This window comes from Vulpes vulpes, chromosome 13, assembly GCF_048418805.1.
Source record: "Vulpes vulpes isolate BD-2025 chromosome 13, VulVul3, whole genome shotgun sequence".
In the NCBI taxonomy this organism is placed as follows: Eukaryota; Metazoa; Chordata; class Mammalia; order Carnivora; family Canidae; genus Vulpes; species Vulpes vulpes.
In genome coordinates, this window is record NC_132792.1 from 47,535,439 (window position 1) to 47,552,259 (window position 16,821).

Here is a 16,821-nt window from a genome sequence, read left to right on the forward strand (position 1 = left end):
GGAGCCTGCTTCTCCCTCTGCCTGTGTCTCTGCCTCTCTCTCTCTCTCTGTGACTATCATAAATAAATAAAAATTAAAAAAAAATAAAAATAAAAAATAAAAAATAAAAATTGCCTTCAAAAATAATATGTTCCATGAGAGACTCCTAACTCTGGGAAACGAACAAGGGGTGGTAGAAAGGGAGGTGGGCGGGGGGTGGGGGTGACTGGGTGACGGGCACTGAGGGGGGCACTTGATGGGATGAACACTGGGTGTTATGCTATATGTTGGCAAATTGAACTCCAATTTAAAAAAATGTAAAAAAATAAAAAATAAATGGAAAAAAATAATATGTTCCAAGATAGGAAATATAAGGTTGAAAGTTCTGTCTTTAATTATAGTAATAAAAGCCAAGAGAGTATGGATTTTTGACATTTTTATGTCAAAAGTGCAAACCACATTTGAAGAGTTAAGTTTTGACACTTATAAAGTGTCAAAAAATTTGACACTTCTAAAGACCAACGTTCTCACTCTCCCGGCAATGACTGACAGACACAGACGGGTCACTTAATTCCTCCCATTAACAGAACGGAGAAGGGAATGGCTCTTTTTCCTTAGTTCCAAATATAAACATGAGTTGGGTGACACACACCCCTGAGTTCAGATGCATGCATTCGGGAAGGCACGGTCCCTGCAAAGCCTTCTGCCCTTCTAAGTCTTCATAAAAATACAATAATTGAAGTTAGAATGACCATTTAATCATTCCCTCTCCACTCTAGTGAAATATTATTGAGCACCATTGTTTTCCAGGCATGTCATAAGTGAACTCAGTGGGTTTAAAAAGCATAAAGTGGCCCTGTCTTGATGGAGGTGTCATTATAGAGGTGGTTATAAACTTTAAGGAAGCAAATAAATTAATTTCAGAATGCAAATAACGTCAGGCTGCAACAAATATGCTTTGAAACAAATAAGACAGACTGATATAACAGAGTGACTGGGAAGAGGGTAGATATGTCGGATTTGGAGGTCAGGAAAATTATCTCTGAGGAGGTGATCTTGTGCAAAAGTCTAGATATAGAGCAATCCAGACAGAGGGTGCAGACGTGTTTGTTTGTTTGTTTAAGATATTTATTTACTTGAGAGAGAGAGAGAGCAAGTGAGAGAGAGCACAAGCAGGGGGTGAGGGGGGTCAGAGGAAGAGGGAGAAGCAGACTCCCCCCGCTGAGTAGGGAGACCAATGAGGCCCTCACTCCCAGGATCCTGGGATCACGACCTGAGCCGAAGGCAGACACTTAACTGACTGAGCCACCCAGGTGCCACGGCGCACAGTATGGATGAAAATAAAGACATTCACTAGAAAGAATAAAGTGGGTAAGACATTTCAGTAGAAGAGAAGACCAATTTGGGCAAAATGATAGCTGTGAGATCCAGATAAACCATCCTGCCATTGAAACTGATTCATCAGAATTTCCAGTTGTCTTACTGCAGAAACGTTTGAACAAATATCACCATTTTCCATGACCCTCTTCTCCACTAGATACAAAGTTTATCTTGCCACCCTGAACAATGCCACTGCAGAGGGGCAGGGAACTTAGGCAGCAATGTGATAAGTCATGCCAAATTTTAATAGTTAAAAATGACACTTGATTTCCTTATTTGGCGGAAAATATGGATCCCAAGGAAGCCACTTGTCCTTGTAGAACTCTAAGCATTAGAGAACAGCTATTTCCCTTTGGAATTTCTTGCCAGCTGTATTTAGCAGATCTCTACAGTATTGAAACACAGCCCTCTTTCCCATTTTTATATCCTTCTATGCCAGAGCATTATTTTTAATCACAAACTGAAGTACAAGACTCACTGTAATCCCTTCACCTGCGTAAGAGTTCATGTTGTTAACTTTAAAATGTTAAAGGAGCAATCAGAGGAAAACATTCATTTAGGAAACTAGAAGAAAAAAGTTCAAATAAATGCTAAGACTTTATAATGTAAAAGTCAGCTACTCATGGTTTCTAAATTTTGTAAAACACCGAGGAAATGGTGCCGCTTTTTTGAAAAACATTGCAGGGCACTGAAAAATCTCCAGCAAAGTAATTGATGCTACTCAATAAATAAATAAATGCAAAAAATATTAACTGACTTTACAGCAAATGTTTTATAGATAGCCTGTTAAAGGCATCATAGTATAGAGAAGAGGAAGCACACACAGGCTTTTTTTTTTTTAAGATTTTAATTATTTATTCATGAGAGACACAGAGACACAGGCAGAGGGAGAAGCAGGCTCCATGCAGAAAGCCCGACGTGGGACTGGATCCCGGGTCTCCAGGGTCACGCCCTGAGTCAAAGGCAGGCACAAAATCTCTGAGCCACCCAGGCGTCCCCACACAGGCTTTCAAGGTAGCCAGAAAGGGATTAAAATCCTGGTTCTTCTCCTTGAATTTTGTGAGCCTCAGGTTTTCCTCTTTAAGAGTGATATGAGGAGTACATGGGTGGCTCTGTGGTAAAGCACTGGCCTTTAGCTCAGGTGATGATCCCAGAGTCCTAGGATTGAGCCCCGCATTGGGCTCCCTGCTCAGCAGGGAGTCTGCTTCTCCCTCTCCCTCTGCCTCTGCCTCTGCCCCTTCTTGTGCTCTCTCCCCTCTCTCTCTCCCTCTCTCTCTCTCCCAAACAAACAAAATCTTTAAAAAAAAAAAAAAAAAAAAAGAGTAAGATGAGACTAATTTAATCCCCCAGTCTGCTTTTAGGATCAGTGGGGCTCATTATTTTAAAGGACTTGGCAGATGAAAATTGCTCTATAAAAACTAGTCTTTTCTAAAAAGCCAGCCTGCCATCCCCTAGCATGAGCGCACAGGGAACACTTCTTCCCATAATAGTCAATCTTCAGCACTCTTGATATTTCTGTTTGTTTCAAGAATTTTATTTATTATGAAGGTCAAGAGATAAAACTGTGGCATAGAGTTTAAGGGCGGATCCCCTTAAGATAATCAACATTTCATCTTTACATTTTTTCTGTAATATTTGGCCTCTGAAATTCTGTTTCATTTGGTAGCAAAGGAAACCTTTCTTTTCTCCCCCTCAGCCCATTAGTATGGTTTCATCAAATTTTCGAACTGGACCAATATACTTATGAAAGTTAAACTTCCTGCACATCATACTTTCAACATTTAAAAATCTCTATAAAGTGCTAAAACCTTTTTTATTTTATTTTCTTCAGCTTTATTGAGATATAATTGACATATAACTTGATACTTCTTAATGTTATTAGTTAAGCAATTCTCTACCAAAACTACTTATGTATTTTTGCATTACTTTAAAAAAATAGTTTTTCCATCAGCCTAATTGCTCCTGATTCATTTTCAAGTATGTTTAGGCTTATTTGGAATATTTTTTCAGGAAAAATGAACAATCTTCTTTCATATTTCATAGCCTTAGGAAATAAAGTGTTAGTTTAGAAGAGCAGAGGCTGTGTAGATTGAACTCCTTTGGTATGAAAAAAAGAGTCCAAAGATCACAGCCCTGAAATAGGACCCTGGGGGGAGGCTACTAAGCTGGAAGAGGCAGTGTTTGTAAGCAGAAAAAGAGGGGTGAAAGTAAATGGGTGAGGTGTTAGGACTCAAACCATAGATATTCATTAAATTTTACATCCTCTCTCTATAGTTTTATGCTTGCACACAAACACACCCAGGTGTGTAATGGAATAAAAGGTCATAATAGTTAGGGCTCAAAGTTTTGTGCCAAAAGTTTGAAATGAATGACCATCCCATATGACTGTTAAAATACTCATGTGATGAATCATCACATAATCATATAATGAAAAGAGGTCGTCTTTTTCAAATATGTTTTTCAAATATGTTGATTAATATAGTGGTTCTGTTTTTAATTATTTTTAGCAAAATAGCAAATATTAGGAAGCAAGTACAAGGCAAAGCGGACCTTCTACTATGAGTTCATGAGCTTTTGGCCAAACTGAGATTCTTAAGTCTGGAATGAAGGAAGCCCAACAATCAATTCCGACTAATGATCCACTTGAGCTAGACCACAACAGATCAACTAATCCAATCCTCCACAAAATAGAATCAAGTGGTGGTCATTGGGCATTTATTGACACTGGACAGTTAAGAAAGAGTATAAGCTTTGGAGTTAGATCTAGATTTAAACTCTAGGCTTATGGGATGTAAGCTTCCATTTACAAGTTTTGTAACCTTAGGAGGTGTCTTCACCTCTAGAAAGCCTTCTTCTAACGCAGAATACAGATTTTAATGCCTAATTTGGTTACTGTAGGAATCAAATGAATTAGTGCATGTAAAGTTTTCAGCACAGCCTTGAGACATACTGGACCCTCGATATATGGTACTTTAAAAAAAAAAAAAAAGCTCCCTTTCAGTAATAGCTCCTTCTGCCTGGTAGAGCATAGAATGGAAGCATAGACTCTCCCCACAATGTTCATGAGCCATAGTCCACTCTGTGGCTGGGGCAGTTGGCCATTGTAAGCCAAAAAGGGACAAACAATGTGTCTCTAGTCAGCTTTGCTACTGCACCTAGTCTTCCTCTTCCTTCAGGGAGCCCAGGCACCTCAGACAATTCTAGAGTGTGAAGGGAGACACTCCCTAATGACCACCATGGCATGAAAAAGCATTACTATGGAAGCTCATTTTTCTGCTTGTACTCCTTTGAGCAAATTTAGAGCCTCAGATATGTGGATCCAGCCAGAGTCTGACACATGCTAATTGGTTTTCTTTGCCTACTTGGAAAGTCCCATAGATCTCCTTATCACTCAACAGGTGGCAATTCTCACCTCGGTTCTGGCTTAAATTGGGTTTACAAGAATTGTAGGTGTAAGAGGAGAATTAGGGGATCACCCATCTCATAGCTCACATAGAGGGTATAGCAAAAAAAGCAACTGGACATGGGGCTCATGATGAAGTCTTGATTTCTTGGCTTCTTACTAGTTGTGGAGAAGTCCCTCAAAAGCTCTCAACTACAAAATAATCATTTTTACTTGATAGGATTTGTGTGTGTGTGGTGGTGTGAAATTGCTTTAAAAATCATAAAAAAGGGGGAGCCTGGATGGCTCAGTCTGTTAAGCATCTACCTTTGGCCTAGGTCATAATCCCGAGGTCCTAGGAGGGAGCCCCGCATCTGGGTCCCTGCTTAGCGGGGAGCCTGCCTCTCCCTCTCTCTCTGCCTGCTTGTGCTCTCTCGTTCTCTCTGTCAAATAAATAAAATATTTTTTAAATAAATAAAATATTTTAAAAAAATCAAAAGAATGATTTCTATTCCAGTAGAGCTGAATTTGATGTGTAAAATAAATATTGGGCTATCTTCAATTTCAATATTAATAATACTGTCTCCATGGGCAGCCCAGGTGGCTCAGCAGTTTAGCGCAGCCTTCAGCCTGGGACATGATTCTGGAGACCCGGGATCAAGGTCTGCGTCGGACTCCCTGCATGGAGCCTGCTTCTCCCTCTGCCTGTGTCTCTGCCTCTCTCTCTGTGTGTCTCTCATGAATAAATAAATGAAATCTTTAAAAATAATAATAATACTGTCTCCAGTTACGAATTCCAATGTTGCTCTAAAATGAAGGACTTTATTCTCATCCTGTGTGTCTATGAAATGTACTTTATGGATAGTATATATTACAAAGAATTAATTTTCCAATCACTAATTCTAATTTGCAATTACTAGTTGCAATCATTCCGTAAATGTACCCATTATTCTCCTTACTAAAATACTGTTGGTATTATTGCTGAAGTATCCAGCAAGTGTGACATTGGAAATATCAAGTGCACAAATCCAATTTTACTTTAGGAAACCCAAAGACTCATAGGGGATATTATTCAGCTATATCATCTACTCACATGAAGGAAACAGGGCTTGGTTTTATAAAACCTACCATTTTGATATTTCTCTCTTACAATATAAGAAAATGAAACAATTGGAACTGCTCTGACCTTTGTGGGCTTTTTTTACGAGCAGCTCTTTTTTTTCTTAATTTATCTACACTTCCTGATAGGCAGAGATGATGATATAGTGGCCTATTAAAGGCAGAGAAGTTTCTATAAAAACCCACAAGTGGTAGTTTCAGTTGTTTACCGCATGCTGACTCTCAGTCAGTTATTCCAGGTATTATCTTTGTTTGCAGCAAAGAAAACTAAGTAGAAGATCATGACGAGCTCCAACTGGGGATATGATGACAAAAACGGTAAGAGTTCTTCTGTCTGTGTAGATCAAAGTAATAGCTCTTTGCCTTTCCCAATAAAAGAGGTATTGAGCGGGCACCTGGGTGGCTCAGTGGTTGAGCACCTGCCTTTGGCTCAGGTCGTGATCCTGGGGTCCTGGGATCAAGTCCTGCATCGGGCTCCCCATAGGGAGCCTGCTTCTCCCTCTGCCTGTGTTTCTGCCTCTCTCTGTGTCTCTTGTGAATACATAAATAGGGTCTTTAAAAAAAAAGAGGTATTGAGCATTTTAAAAAATAAATTATATAAGTAAAATAAAATAACTTTACAGTCATAGGCTAAAGGTTTGAACTGCCTGACTTGAATGACTAAAATAACTTTGCATATACTCTTAGCACTTGTCCTTTGAAATACGGTTGTTTACAAAATGTGTTCTCCATCTCTTCCTCTCTCTCAATCCCTCTCTCATATGTGTGTGTGTGAGTGTGTGTGTATTAGAAGTCTATTACTGATAGTAAAATATTTATAGTTGTGTTCACAAATATACTATTTTATAGGATAGTATAGAAAAGTACATTCTCAAATGTTGAATTTTCATTAAGCTAAACAGAATACCATTTAATATGCCTGAATAAATTGTAGTCTAATAAGCAAAGAGCTACTTATACTCCTAAAACTTGGAGTCAAACACTTAACAAGGTTTTGATCGTATGCACATGTTTCCCTTGGTAGGTCCTGAACAATGGGGCAAGCTGTACCCCATTGCAAATGGAAATAACCAATCTCCCATTGACATTAAAACCAGTGAAACCAAACATGACACCTCTCTTAAGCCTATCAGTGTCTCCTACAATCCAGCCACAGCCAAAGAAATAATCAACGTGGGACATTCTTTCCATGTAAACTATGAGGACCATGATGACCGATCAGGTGAGCCAAAAGACCTTTCTGATGATATTGTCTTTGACTCTACTAGGAAAATTTAAACAATAAGACTTTAAAAAACACAAATGCCATCTTCAGTCTTTTTGTGCACATGTGTAGTGCATATGTGTAAATTTGTGCACTCTGGTGAAGCATCCTGGACTTTTGCAAAACCCCCAAGTGGTAAAGATGATTTTTGGAACCCCACAGCTCTTTTTTAATTCTTCTCTTCCATAACACCATTCCATCTCTTCTGGTCTCTAGTAACTTTACATTCACTTCACATTCTCTGAATAGACTGAGTTTTTTCCAAGAAGTTCTAATAAGCCATCACAGTGAATACAGAAACCGAAAAGGCAAATATTTTCTGATTGGAATGAGGATGGAGGAGCACAATAGGAAAGAGAAATGGAGTGAAGAACAGATTTACTTCTTGCAGCCAGAAAAATGACTCTATCATTATAAAGTGCTTGGGTACCAGTAAGAAAATGAGTCATACGTAACCTTGCAAGATTTATTCTGTTCGTAAGTATACTCTTCTATCTCCCTCTCCCCTACAAGACTGTAGTGACTGAATTCTTCATACCTCAGAACTTAGCACATTTTCTGCTATACGGTAAGATTTTCATAAATGTTTCTTAAATAGTTTATTAAATGGGCAGCCCAGGCGGCTCAGCAGTTTAGCGCCAGCTGAAGCCTAGGGCGTGATCCTGGAGACCCTGGATCGAGTCCCACGCCGGGCTCTCTGCATGGTGCTTGCTTCTCCCCCTGCCTGTGTCTCTGCCTCTGTGTGTGTGTGTGTGTGTCTCTATGAATAAATAAATAAATAAATCTTTTTTAAAAAAGTTTATTAAATGATAATTTCATAAGACAGCTCTACTGACAAAAGGCGAAACTTGTTTTAGCACTTTCCTGCAAGGTTCTGAGCCTAAATTTCAGGCACCTTGGGGCTACATCCATTGTTAATATTAGATTAGATCTGGTATTATGTGTGTTTAATTAATCATATGATTACATAGACTCTTGAAAATTACAGTCATTCAATATCAAAATTTTTAAAGTGACCCCATTGCCCCACTGGCACTTTCTCTTAGTCCCTGGACAGGCATTCTCAACAAAGTTGTCAACATACACGTTATGTCTTGACTAGCTGCAAAATATGTGATGTGTAATTTGTTACTCAAAATAAATTACTAAAGATCTTAATACTACCTACATAGTCTTTGTTGAAAGAATGAATGAATGAACTTGCAAAGTTAAAGCAGATTCAGGAAAATCTCTTTTCAGGAAAAATTCAGGGAAAGCCCTGTAAAACTATAATTTGCTCACCTTCCCATATACTTCCTTGGCAGCAGAAAAAGGTAAAATTAGGGGCACCGATGTGGCTCAGTTGGTTAAGCATTCAACTCTTGATCTCAGCTCGGGTCTTGTTCTAAGGGTTGTGAGTTCAAGCCCCATGTTGGGCTCCACACTGTGTGAAGTCTACATTTAAAAAGAAGAGGGAAAAAAATTAAAAAAAAAAGAAAAGGAAAAAAAGAAAAAGATAAAAATTACAGCTCATATGCTGAGAACTGTATATAATAACCCAATGCAATGGTCAGGGACACATCATACATATAAATGCCATCATCATGGATATAAGGGAGAAAATCCCACAAGAAAAAAACTTTGGCATTAGTGTTTGTTCTTAGTTCTAGCTAATCCAATTTAGTGTTGGTTTATATTCAATGCAAAGATAAGCAGGAGCTTGTGATCATAAAACTAATGGTAATTCCTTTTTTCTTCTAGTGCTGAAAGGTGGTCCTCTTTCTGCAAGCTATAGGCTCTCTCAGTTCCATTTTCATTGGGGGAGCACCAATGACTATGGTTCTGAACACACAGTGGATGGAGTCAAATATTCTGGAGAGGTAATGTCACTTAGTAAGTGAGAGATAATTACACTGAGAATTGCTTTCAGAAGCAGCTGCTTGGTTGCATAAGTCACCATTATAAGGGCCCCAAAGGAATGAGCCTTCTCATCCCTAGAAGGAACTCCCAGACCCTATTAAAATCAAACACACACAAACTAAGTTTGGTAACAGAAGGAAATTTTTTTGTGTGAAAAAGGCAACTTGGAGTTGAGCTCCTGAGCCCAAGAATCATCACTCTCTTCAGGATGCCTCAAAAAACTGTTACCTTCACATCAGGCTAGGCTCAAGAGGAAGCTAATGCTTTCCTTTAAAGCTCTGACTCTGAGCTGACCATACCATTTGCTTCCTATTCAAATGTTCAAGTTTGGACACACCAATTTCTAAGAAATCTAAGTCAATGATCTTCTCATCTACTTTAAGAAAAATAAAAATAATCCAAGCTAGAGATTAGAGGTGCTTAGCCACAAAATTCAACATGTGACTGAGCCCAGGAGGGAAAATGAGAGGGAGAGCAGGAGTTAGGGCAAAGGGAGGAAAAGGAGAGAGAAGGAAAAGAGAGAGAGAGAGAGAGAATGTGGGAGAAAGAGAGCAAGCAAGAGAAATTAGGTAAGTGGTATGGGGAGAATTAACTAATGTAAAGTAATATGATTGACCAAGTGATCACTTTACATTAGGAGATCAAAGAAGGATTCTTTCAGTAATAGCACTTGTGTTCAGCCCCAATTCAAGACAAAAGGCTGCCATTGACAGATTACAGGGGACATTCCAGAAAAAATCAGCAACTAATGCAAAAACTTGAAGTTATAAACTGAATGAGGAAGTATAATCTATGAGATGTGCTGAGAGATGGCTGTTGATAAGTGGGGAAAGTAAGAAATCAATGATAGCTGTTGTACTTTTTGATTGAGCAATTAGGTAGATGGTGGTCCTTTTTCCCAAAATGGGAAAATTAAAGAGTTTTGGGAAGGAAGAAGTCAAGAGTTGTATTTTGGCCATGTTCAGTTTGAGATATCTATTAGACATCCATGAGGGGATATCAAGAAGATACCGAGATGACATACTGGATATTCAGATCTAGAGTTCCATAGAGAGGTTAGGCTAGAGATAATGATTCGAGAGGTGCCTAGATGTGCTTAAGAGAATGTGTTTTGGGCCAAGACCCTCAGATTGTCCAGGAAACCCTTCTCATAAAGTTAACTAAAAAGTACCTCACCTGACAGGTGTTATTTCAGTTCTGTTGAAAACTAGTTAGTTGGAATTCCTGATCTTTTCATACCAAAACAATTTTTAAAAAGAAGTAATACTGAGTAGTTATGATATTACGGGAAAAGAAATTTTATTCACTGGTTCCATAGAAATTGCAAATTGCCCGCTCTACTCAATGAACATAACCCTTCTTAAGAGTGAGAACATAACCCTTCCTATCTGCTAGACCCGGGTTCACATAAATGTTATCTAAGCCAAATACATCTTCATCTATTAACAAGTTAATTTACAATGTTCTGTCTTCATAATGGAATAAATAACTAATTGACCACATTATTATTTTTAGCTTCACCTAGTTCACTGGAATTCTGCAAAGTACTCCAGCTTTGCTGAAGCTGTCTCACAGGCTGATGGTTTGGCAATTATTGCTGTTTTGATGAAGGTGAGTTACAGAGAGTTACAGAGATCGGCTAACACTATTTCTTACCAATCAGACACCAAAATAGTATAAAATAAGGCAAAAAGATATTTGATCTTTCTTTTTTGAAAATTTTTCCATTCTACTCATGGCTACAGGTGAGCAAACAGCTCCCTAGTACTTTGCTGCTTTGATTTCTCTTGGCTTCTACCTTCTTAAGAGAATTAAGTTTCAGGTAGGGATAGGATGGGAAGGTGTTGGAGGGAGAGGGAACTTCTATATTCCAAATTTTCCAAATTCCTTTTCCTCTAAACTTCCTATTTCACAGGCTCAGGAATTTACCAATTTAATGCATCATTAGGGAAAAAATATTAAGAGGATTATTGTCCCATAAAGAAAGTTCAGTTAAGGTTTAAAATGGCTGGTGTTGCTTAAATCCTCTATAGGAGAGTCCCCGAAAAGTTCTATAGGGAAGTTATTATTGAATTGAGTATACTTGGGTCTTTTGGGTTCTGCTCCCCAAATTCCAATGTGCAGATATCCCCCACACCTCTAGCAAGGAATTCTTGGACACCAGCGGGCATCCAGAAGTTCAGCTCAATTTTGACAGTGTCCATGCAGAGATAGCCTCAGGTTCCACAGGTTGAGGGTTCAGACTTACAAGATTGCAAGTTCCTCCGCCCACCTCCGGTGTCAGTCTCCAGCCCACATTGTTAGTGGGGCTTCCGACTTGACTGACTATAAATCAGAGTTTCCCATGACCTTTTCCTTGGCTTGGAAGAGGTTAATTAATTTGCTAGCACAGCTCGCAGGACTCAGAGAAACATTTTACTTACTAGATTACTGGTAATTACACAAGGATATAACTCAGATGGAAAAGATGCATAGAGGAAGGTATGGGCAGAGGCAAAGAGCATCCTTGCCCTATCCAGGCCCACTGTCTCCCCTGTATCTCTCCTAATTCACTCATCTGGAAACTCTCTCTACCCAGTCCTTTTGGGTTTTTATGGAGACTTCGTTATTTACCCATGACTGATTAAATCATTGGCCTTTGGCAACTGATTCAAGCTCTAGTCTCTGTCCCCTCTCCCATCCCCAGAGGTCTGAGGGTAGAGCTGAAAGTTCCAACCCTCTAATCGCATAGTTGGTTCTCCTGGCATCCAGCCCTCATCCTTAGATTCAGTTCAAAAGTCCCCCCAGTCAACATAACAGAAGATACCTTTATCACTATTACTTAGGAAATTCCAAGGGGTCTAGGAGCACTGTGTCATAAACAGGTTTCTTATTATAAATATCGCACTTAGGTGGCTAACTTTTGGAATTATAGTGATTCTAGTTAACCTTTATTGATCACTTACAACACACCAAACACTGCATCAATTATAACTAATGAAACAGGCCCAAAGTAAGAGGTTGTGTTTTGTGTCACAGTTCCTGGATTTTGCCAAGTTCCTGGATTTTGACTTGTGTGTCCTTGAACATCTTGACCATATTAAATTAAACTCAAGCTTTTTGTTTGCCACTTTCCTTGTGCTGGGGCCAAACCACCAACATCCCAAGAAGTCAGCAAGAAGGAGAACAGCCTATCGAGAGAACTGATAAAAGTGAACTTTTGCATAGTGACCACTTCACCTGCCCAATCAGTGAAGTGCGAATCCCACCTTGCTGGTCAGCACACATGAACCCTTCTCAAAAACTACTTATGTGATCTTCCTTTTCTTCCACAAAAACCCTGAGTCTCTGTCCTGAAATTGGAATGCTGCTTGGGTTTCTACCCCAATCTGTGTGCCCCAAATTGCGATTCTTTGATCTCCAATAAACACATTGCCCCTTGAGCCAGTTTCTTGTTTTTTGGTTGACAGCAGTTACATATCATGAACAATTCATTTATAGAGCACAAGGGCCCACAAGGACCTACGCCAAGCAAAATTCCCTCTCTGAAAGCAGAAAGAAAGTGTCTTCCCTTCCTTCAGTTACTGTTTTTAATCGAAAAAAAATTAGCTAAACACAGTTTGACTTTATTACAATTTCTAACTCATATTTTTTTTTATCTCCAGATTGATCAAGCCAATCCAAAACTACAGAGAGTGCTGGATGCCCTAAACGCAGTTAAAACCAAGGTCAGTAGACTAAATATGTTAGTTTAAATCAGAGGATAAGAATCCACAGAACTACTGAAATCGTTTAGTCACATATTTGAAGTGGAGAGTAGGAAACCTAGAGCAGAAGCTACCAATTTGAAAATCAAGGTACTACTTAGATATTGTTTGCTTCTGGGAAAGTCTCTGACTAAGGCATTTGATTTGTTTTGATTTTTTTTCTCTTTCCCAGTTATTTTCTTTTATCTATCTATTTTAGCAGGATGAAGTCTATAGAAGAACAGGTTCCATAGCCATTTACATTTTCTTTAAAGACTATATCCAACTAAAAAGTGATTTTTTCCCCATTTCATGAAGAAAATTGTCTGCCTCTTCAGCGGTATAAAAATGCAGGAGTTAAGGGTATCCTTTTGAGATACCATTAATATGCCACTCACAAACAATCAAAACAGAAAATAGGAATAAATGGAATAAGGCTAAAACATAACCAATGTGCATGTTAATAGTTTTGCCACGGGAACAGTAGCTGGCATCATTCCTAAAGAAATAATAAATGTCTTATCCTGGAAGTGAAATATCTTTTAGGGTGTATATTATTTTAAAGCATTTTAATCTTTATGTCCAACCAAATGAAGAAGGAAGAAGATTGGTTGGCCAAAATGTCATTGTAGCAAATTTTCAGTCTTCTATTACTTTTACTGTTTATATCTACAAACACACCAGTATATACTGTGTAGTAGAAAATTTAAATTCTCAGCTAAAATATCAAGACAACATATACACCAAAATAATATAACATAGATATCATATATGTATATAAGTATTTTAAATCACGATATAATAATATATTACTTTTCTTTTTTCTTCCAGAACAAACGAGCCCCATTCACAAATTTTGACCCTTCTATTCTCCTTCCTTCATCCCTGGATTACTGGACCTACAATGGCTCTCTGACTCATCCTCCCCTTTATGAGAGTGTAAGCTGGATCATTTGTAAGGACAGCATCGGTATCAGCCCAGAACAGGTAGCGTATCAAAGGTGAAAGAGGGGAAACTGGTAGTGCAAAGCACGAGTATCACTTCAATTCAGAGCACTAACGGGGAACATTATGACGTCAAATAGATTTTTGAGAAGTTTGTTGTCTATCCCTAGTGGAAAAGATTCATTTCTGACATGGCTCTGTTGAACAATCAAAAAGAAATGTGTATTATAATGCTGTTTTATACTTTATGTAGAAAAAAAATGGGAGATTCTGAACTCCTGCTGTCTTTTCCAATGTATTAAGGGAAAATCCAGCCTTGTTAAGTGTCTACCTAGGAGTCTCATAAGCAAAGAAAAGATTGTCCCTGGAAGTTCTACTAAAATTTGGGGGAAGTATGGTTCGCAACTGACATACCATGAGAGTTGACAAAGGGTTTTCGTTCTTCTTTGAAACTTCTGTTATTACCTATCCAACAAAATATGTCCTTAATTATTGTTTATAATTATGATAATAATAACTGCCTTTGATTGAGCGACCTCTTTTACTAGGTGCCTTACATACATGTTTTGCCAGCCAATTCTCATAACACACCTATAGGACAGGTGATGTCTGCAGCCTACTGGTAATGGACACTTACTTTTGAGCTTATGCTACATGCCAAGCACATTCTAAGAACTTTGTATCTATTAACCTATTTAATCTTCACAACAACCCAATGTAAGTAGCTGATGGTGTTTCATATTTTTCCTATCAGCTATTTAATGGGCCTGTTCCATACTACATTATGCGTGTATAATTTCACCTATATTAACTCTATACTTAGGATTGAAATGTTGAGGGCACACCATTTTTTTTTCAGGTGTAGTCATTATTTTCACTTTTGGTGGAGCCAGCGATTTTTTTTTCACATCTCCGTGGTTTTATAGGCCAGTTGATATTTTTGTGGAACTCTTAAAAAGTTTGTCTACATTCAATGACAGGGGGTTTGGGGTAATTTTGTAAGGTGATGTCTTAAGTAGAAGGTAGGAATATATTTTGGGATGGGAAAGTGATTATCCTGAGAGCTCATAAATTATCATACATTGTGGCTTAAAAAACAAGCCTTCAGCCATAGCTTCAGTCACTCTAAAGAGGTTAGATTTCTAGCAGAATAGGACATAAATAGAACAAATTGATGGTTGCAGATGGGAAGGGGTTTGGGGATGGATATAATAGATGAAGGGGAGTGGGAGGCAGTTATGGAATGAATAAGTCACAGGGGTAGAAAGGTATAGCACAGTGAATACAGTCAATGTTATTGTAATTTTACTATATGGAAACTCAGCCAAGGTTGACATTCTGAGAAAGTTGGCATTCGAATCCAGTCAATCATTAACAATTAAAACCAAATACCTAGTTCAAATAAATATGAAGGAATTTTTGACTTCCTCCCTTCCCATTGGTGAGACCATTGCAATCAGCAACTTAGTTTTCTAAATATCAGTGCATTACTAATACTGGAAATAAAGTCCTTTGTATAACTTTAATAGCCTTTGATTCTTTAAATATTTTATCCTTCTTCCCAGCTGGCTCAGTTCCGAAGTCTTTTGTCGAATGTTGAAGGCGACCAAGCTGTCCCCATTCAGCACAACAACCGACCACCCCAGCCTCTTAAGGGCAGAATAGTGAAAGCTTCATTCTGATGGGACCAGGAGGGAACTTCTGCTTCCTCAAGGAGCACTGCCCTGCTTCTGACATAATCCAGTACAACAATTTTTAAGAAACACACTTATTTCAATACTAGCAAGGCAGCATAGCTGCAAATTTAATCTGTAAAGCTAAGTTTTAATTTTTATTCTTAATGCTTAACTCAAATAATAATCTATAAGCTTGTGAAACTTGTGACTGAATTCAAGTTTATTTTGTGGAATTCTCTATGATTGCAATTAAAGTATACTGAACAATTTCTTAGTGATTTGTATCTGTTTCCATTTTATTCAGTTTAGCTGAACTAGTAAAATAACTTTATCCCTTTCTTGTCTATTATGTACCCTATTTTTTAATATTAAATTTCTGTCCCATTTACATTCAAAAATCTTAAGTGCCCTATTTGCAATATTATTTTGCCTCAAATGTAATAACCTGAGAGTAGCTTGAGACGAAATATTGAGAAATTCATCTTCTTACTCTTGAAGGCTATACAGCTAAGATGACAACTATATATAATATTATTATACTGGCCCAGTATTGCTATAATTTATGTTTTCTGTGATAAAAATGGTATCTTTTAGATCGGAAGATGTTGCCTCTGGTTATTGCTTCCACTTTTCCTCCTCCCATTAGCAAAGCCAATGGCCCTCCTTGCCCCCATTATCATAACTAGTTAGCTTGAATAGAGAATCTGTAATTCAAAATTTGAAGAAAATTCACCAGTGAATCATTTATAAAAATGATGAGTCTGGGATCCCTGGGTGGCGCAGCGGTTTAGCTCCTGCCTTTGGCCCAGGGCGCGATCCTGGAGATCCGGGATCGAATCCCACGTCGGGCTCCCGGTGCATGGAGCCTGCTTCTCCCTCTGCCTGTGTCTCTGCCTCTCTCTCTCTCTCTCTCCCTCTCTCTCTCTCTCTTTCTGTGACTATCATAAATAAATAAAATTTAAAAAATAAATAAATAAATAAAAATGATGAGTCATTTGGACTTATCATATAATATCATATTATATAATCATATAAAAACAATGGTCTTTAAGTCAGACCATCCCTTAACCTGAAGCCAGTTCTTTCTGAAGTCCTATCTACATCCAGAATTCAAATCTTTTACCTAGTGTATAGTCTTGTGATTTATTTCAGTTTCCTTATTGGTGACTAAATATAAAAAAATCATATTAGAGAGCACTTGGGTGGCTCAGTTGGTTAAGTCACTGCCTTCAGCTCAGGTCATGATCTTAGGGTCCTGGGATTGAGCCCCACCTTGGACTCCCTGCTCAGTCGTGAGCCTGATTCTCCCTCTCCCTCTGCTTCTCCCACCACTCATGTTCTGTCTCTCAAATAAATAAAATAAAATGTATTTTTTAAAAATCGTATTAGAGACCAAAACCTATATCCATTCCAATGTCTTAGTGTTGTCTAATGTTACAGAATCAGTCAAAA

The 16,821-nt window shown here is 38.2% G+C and overlaps 1 protein-coding gene across 1 annotated transcript; it reads left to right on the forward strand.

Moving 5' to 3' along the window:
- Positions 1–6,074: 6,074 nt before the first annotated feature.
- CA1 (carbonic anhydrase 1) lies at positions 6,075–15,558 on the forward strand. Its single transcript, XM_026014822.2, has 7 exons — positions 6,075–6,178; positions 6,885–7,082; positions 8,865–8,983; positions 10,539–10,634; positions 12,668–12,730; positions 13,580–13,735; positions 15,259–15,558. Exons 1-7 carry the CDS (start codon positions 6,142–6,144, stop codon positions 15,373–15,375), a joined length of 786 nt encoding a protein of 261 aa, XP_025870607.2. The 5' UTR covers positions 6,075–6,141; the 3' UTR covers positions 15,376–15,558.
- Positions 15,559–16,821: the final 1,263 nt, after the last annotated feature.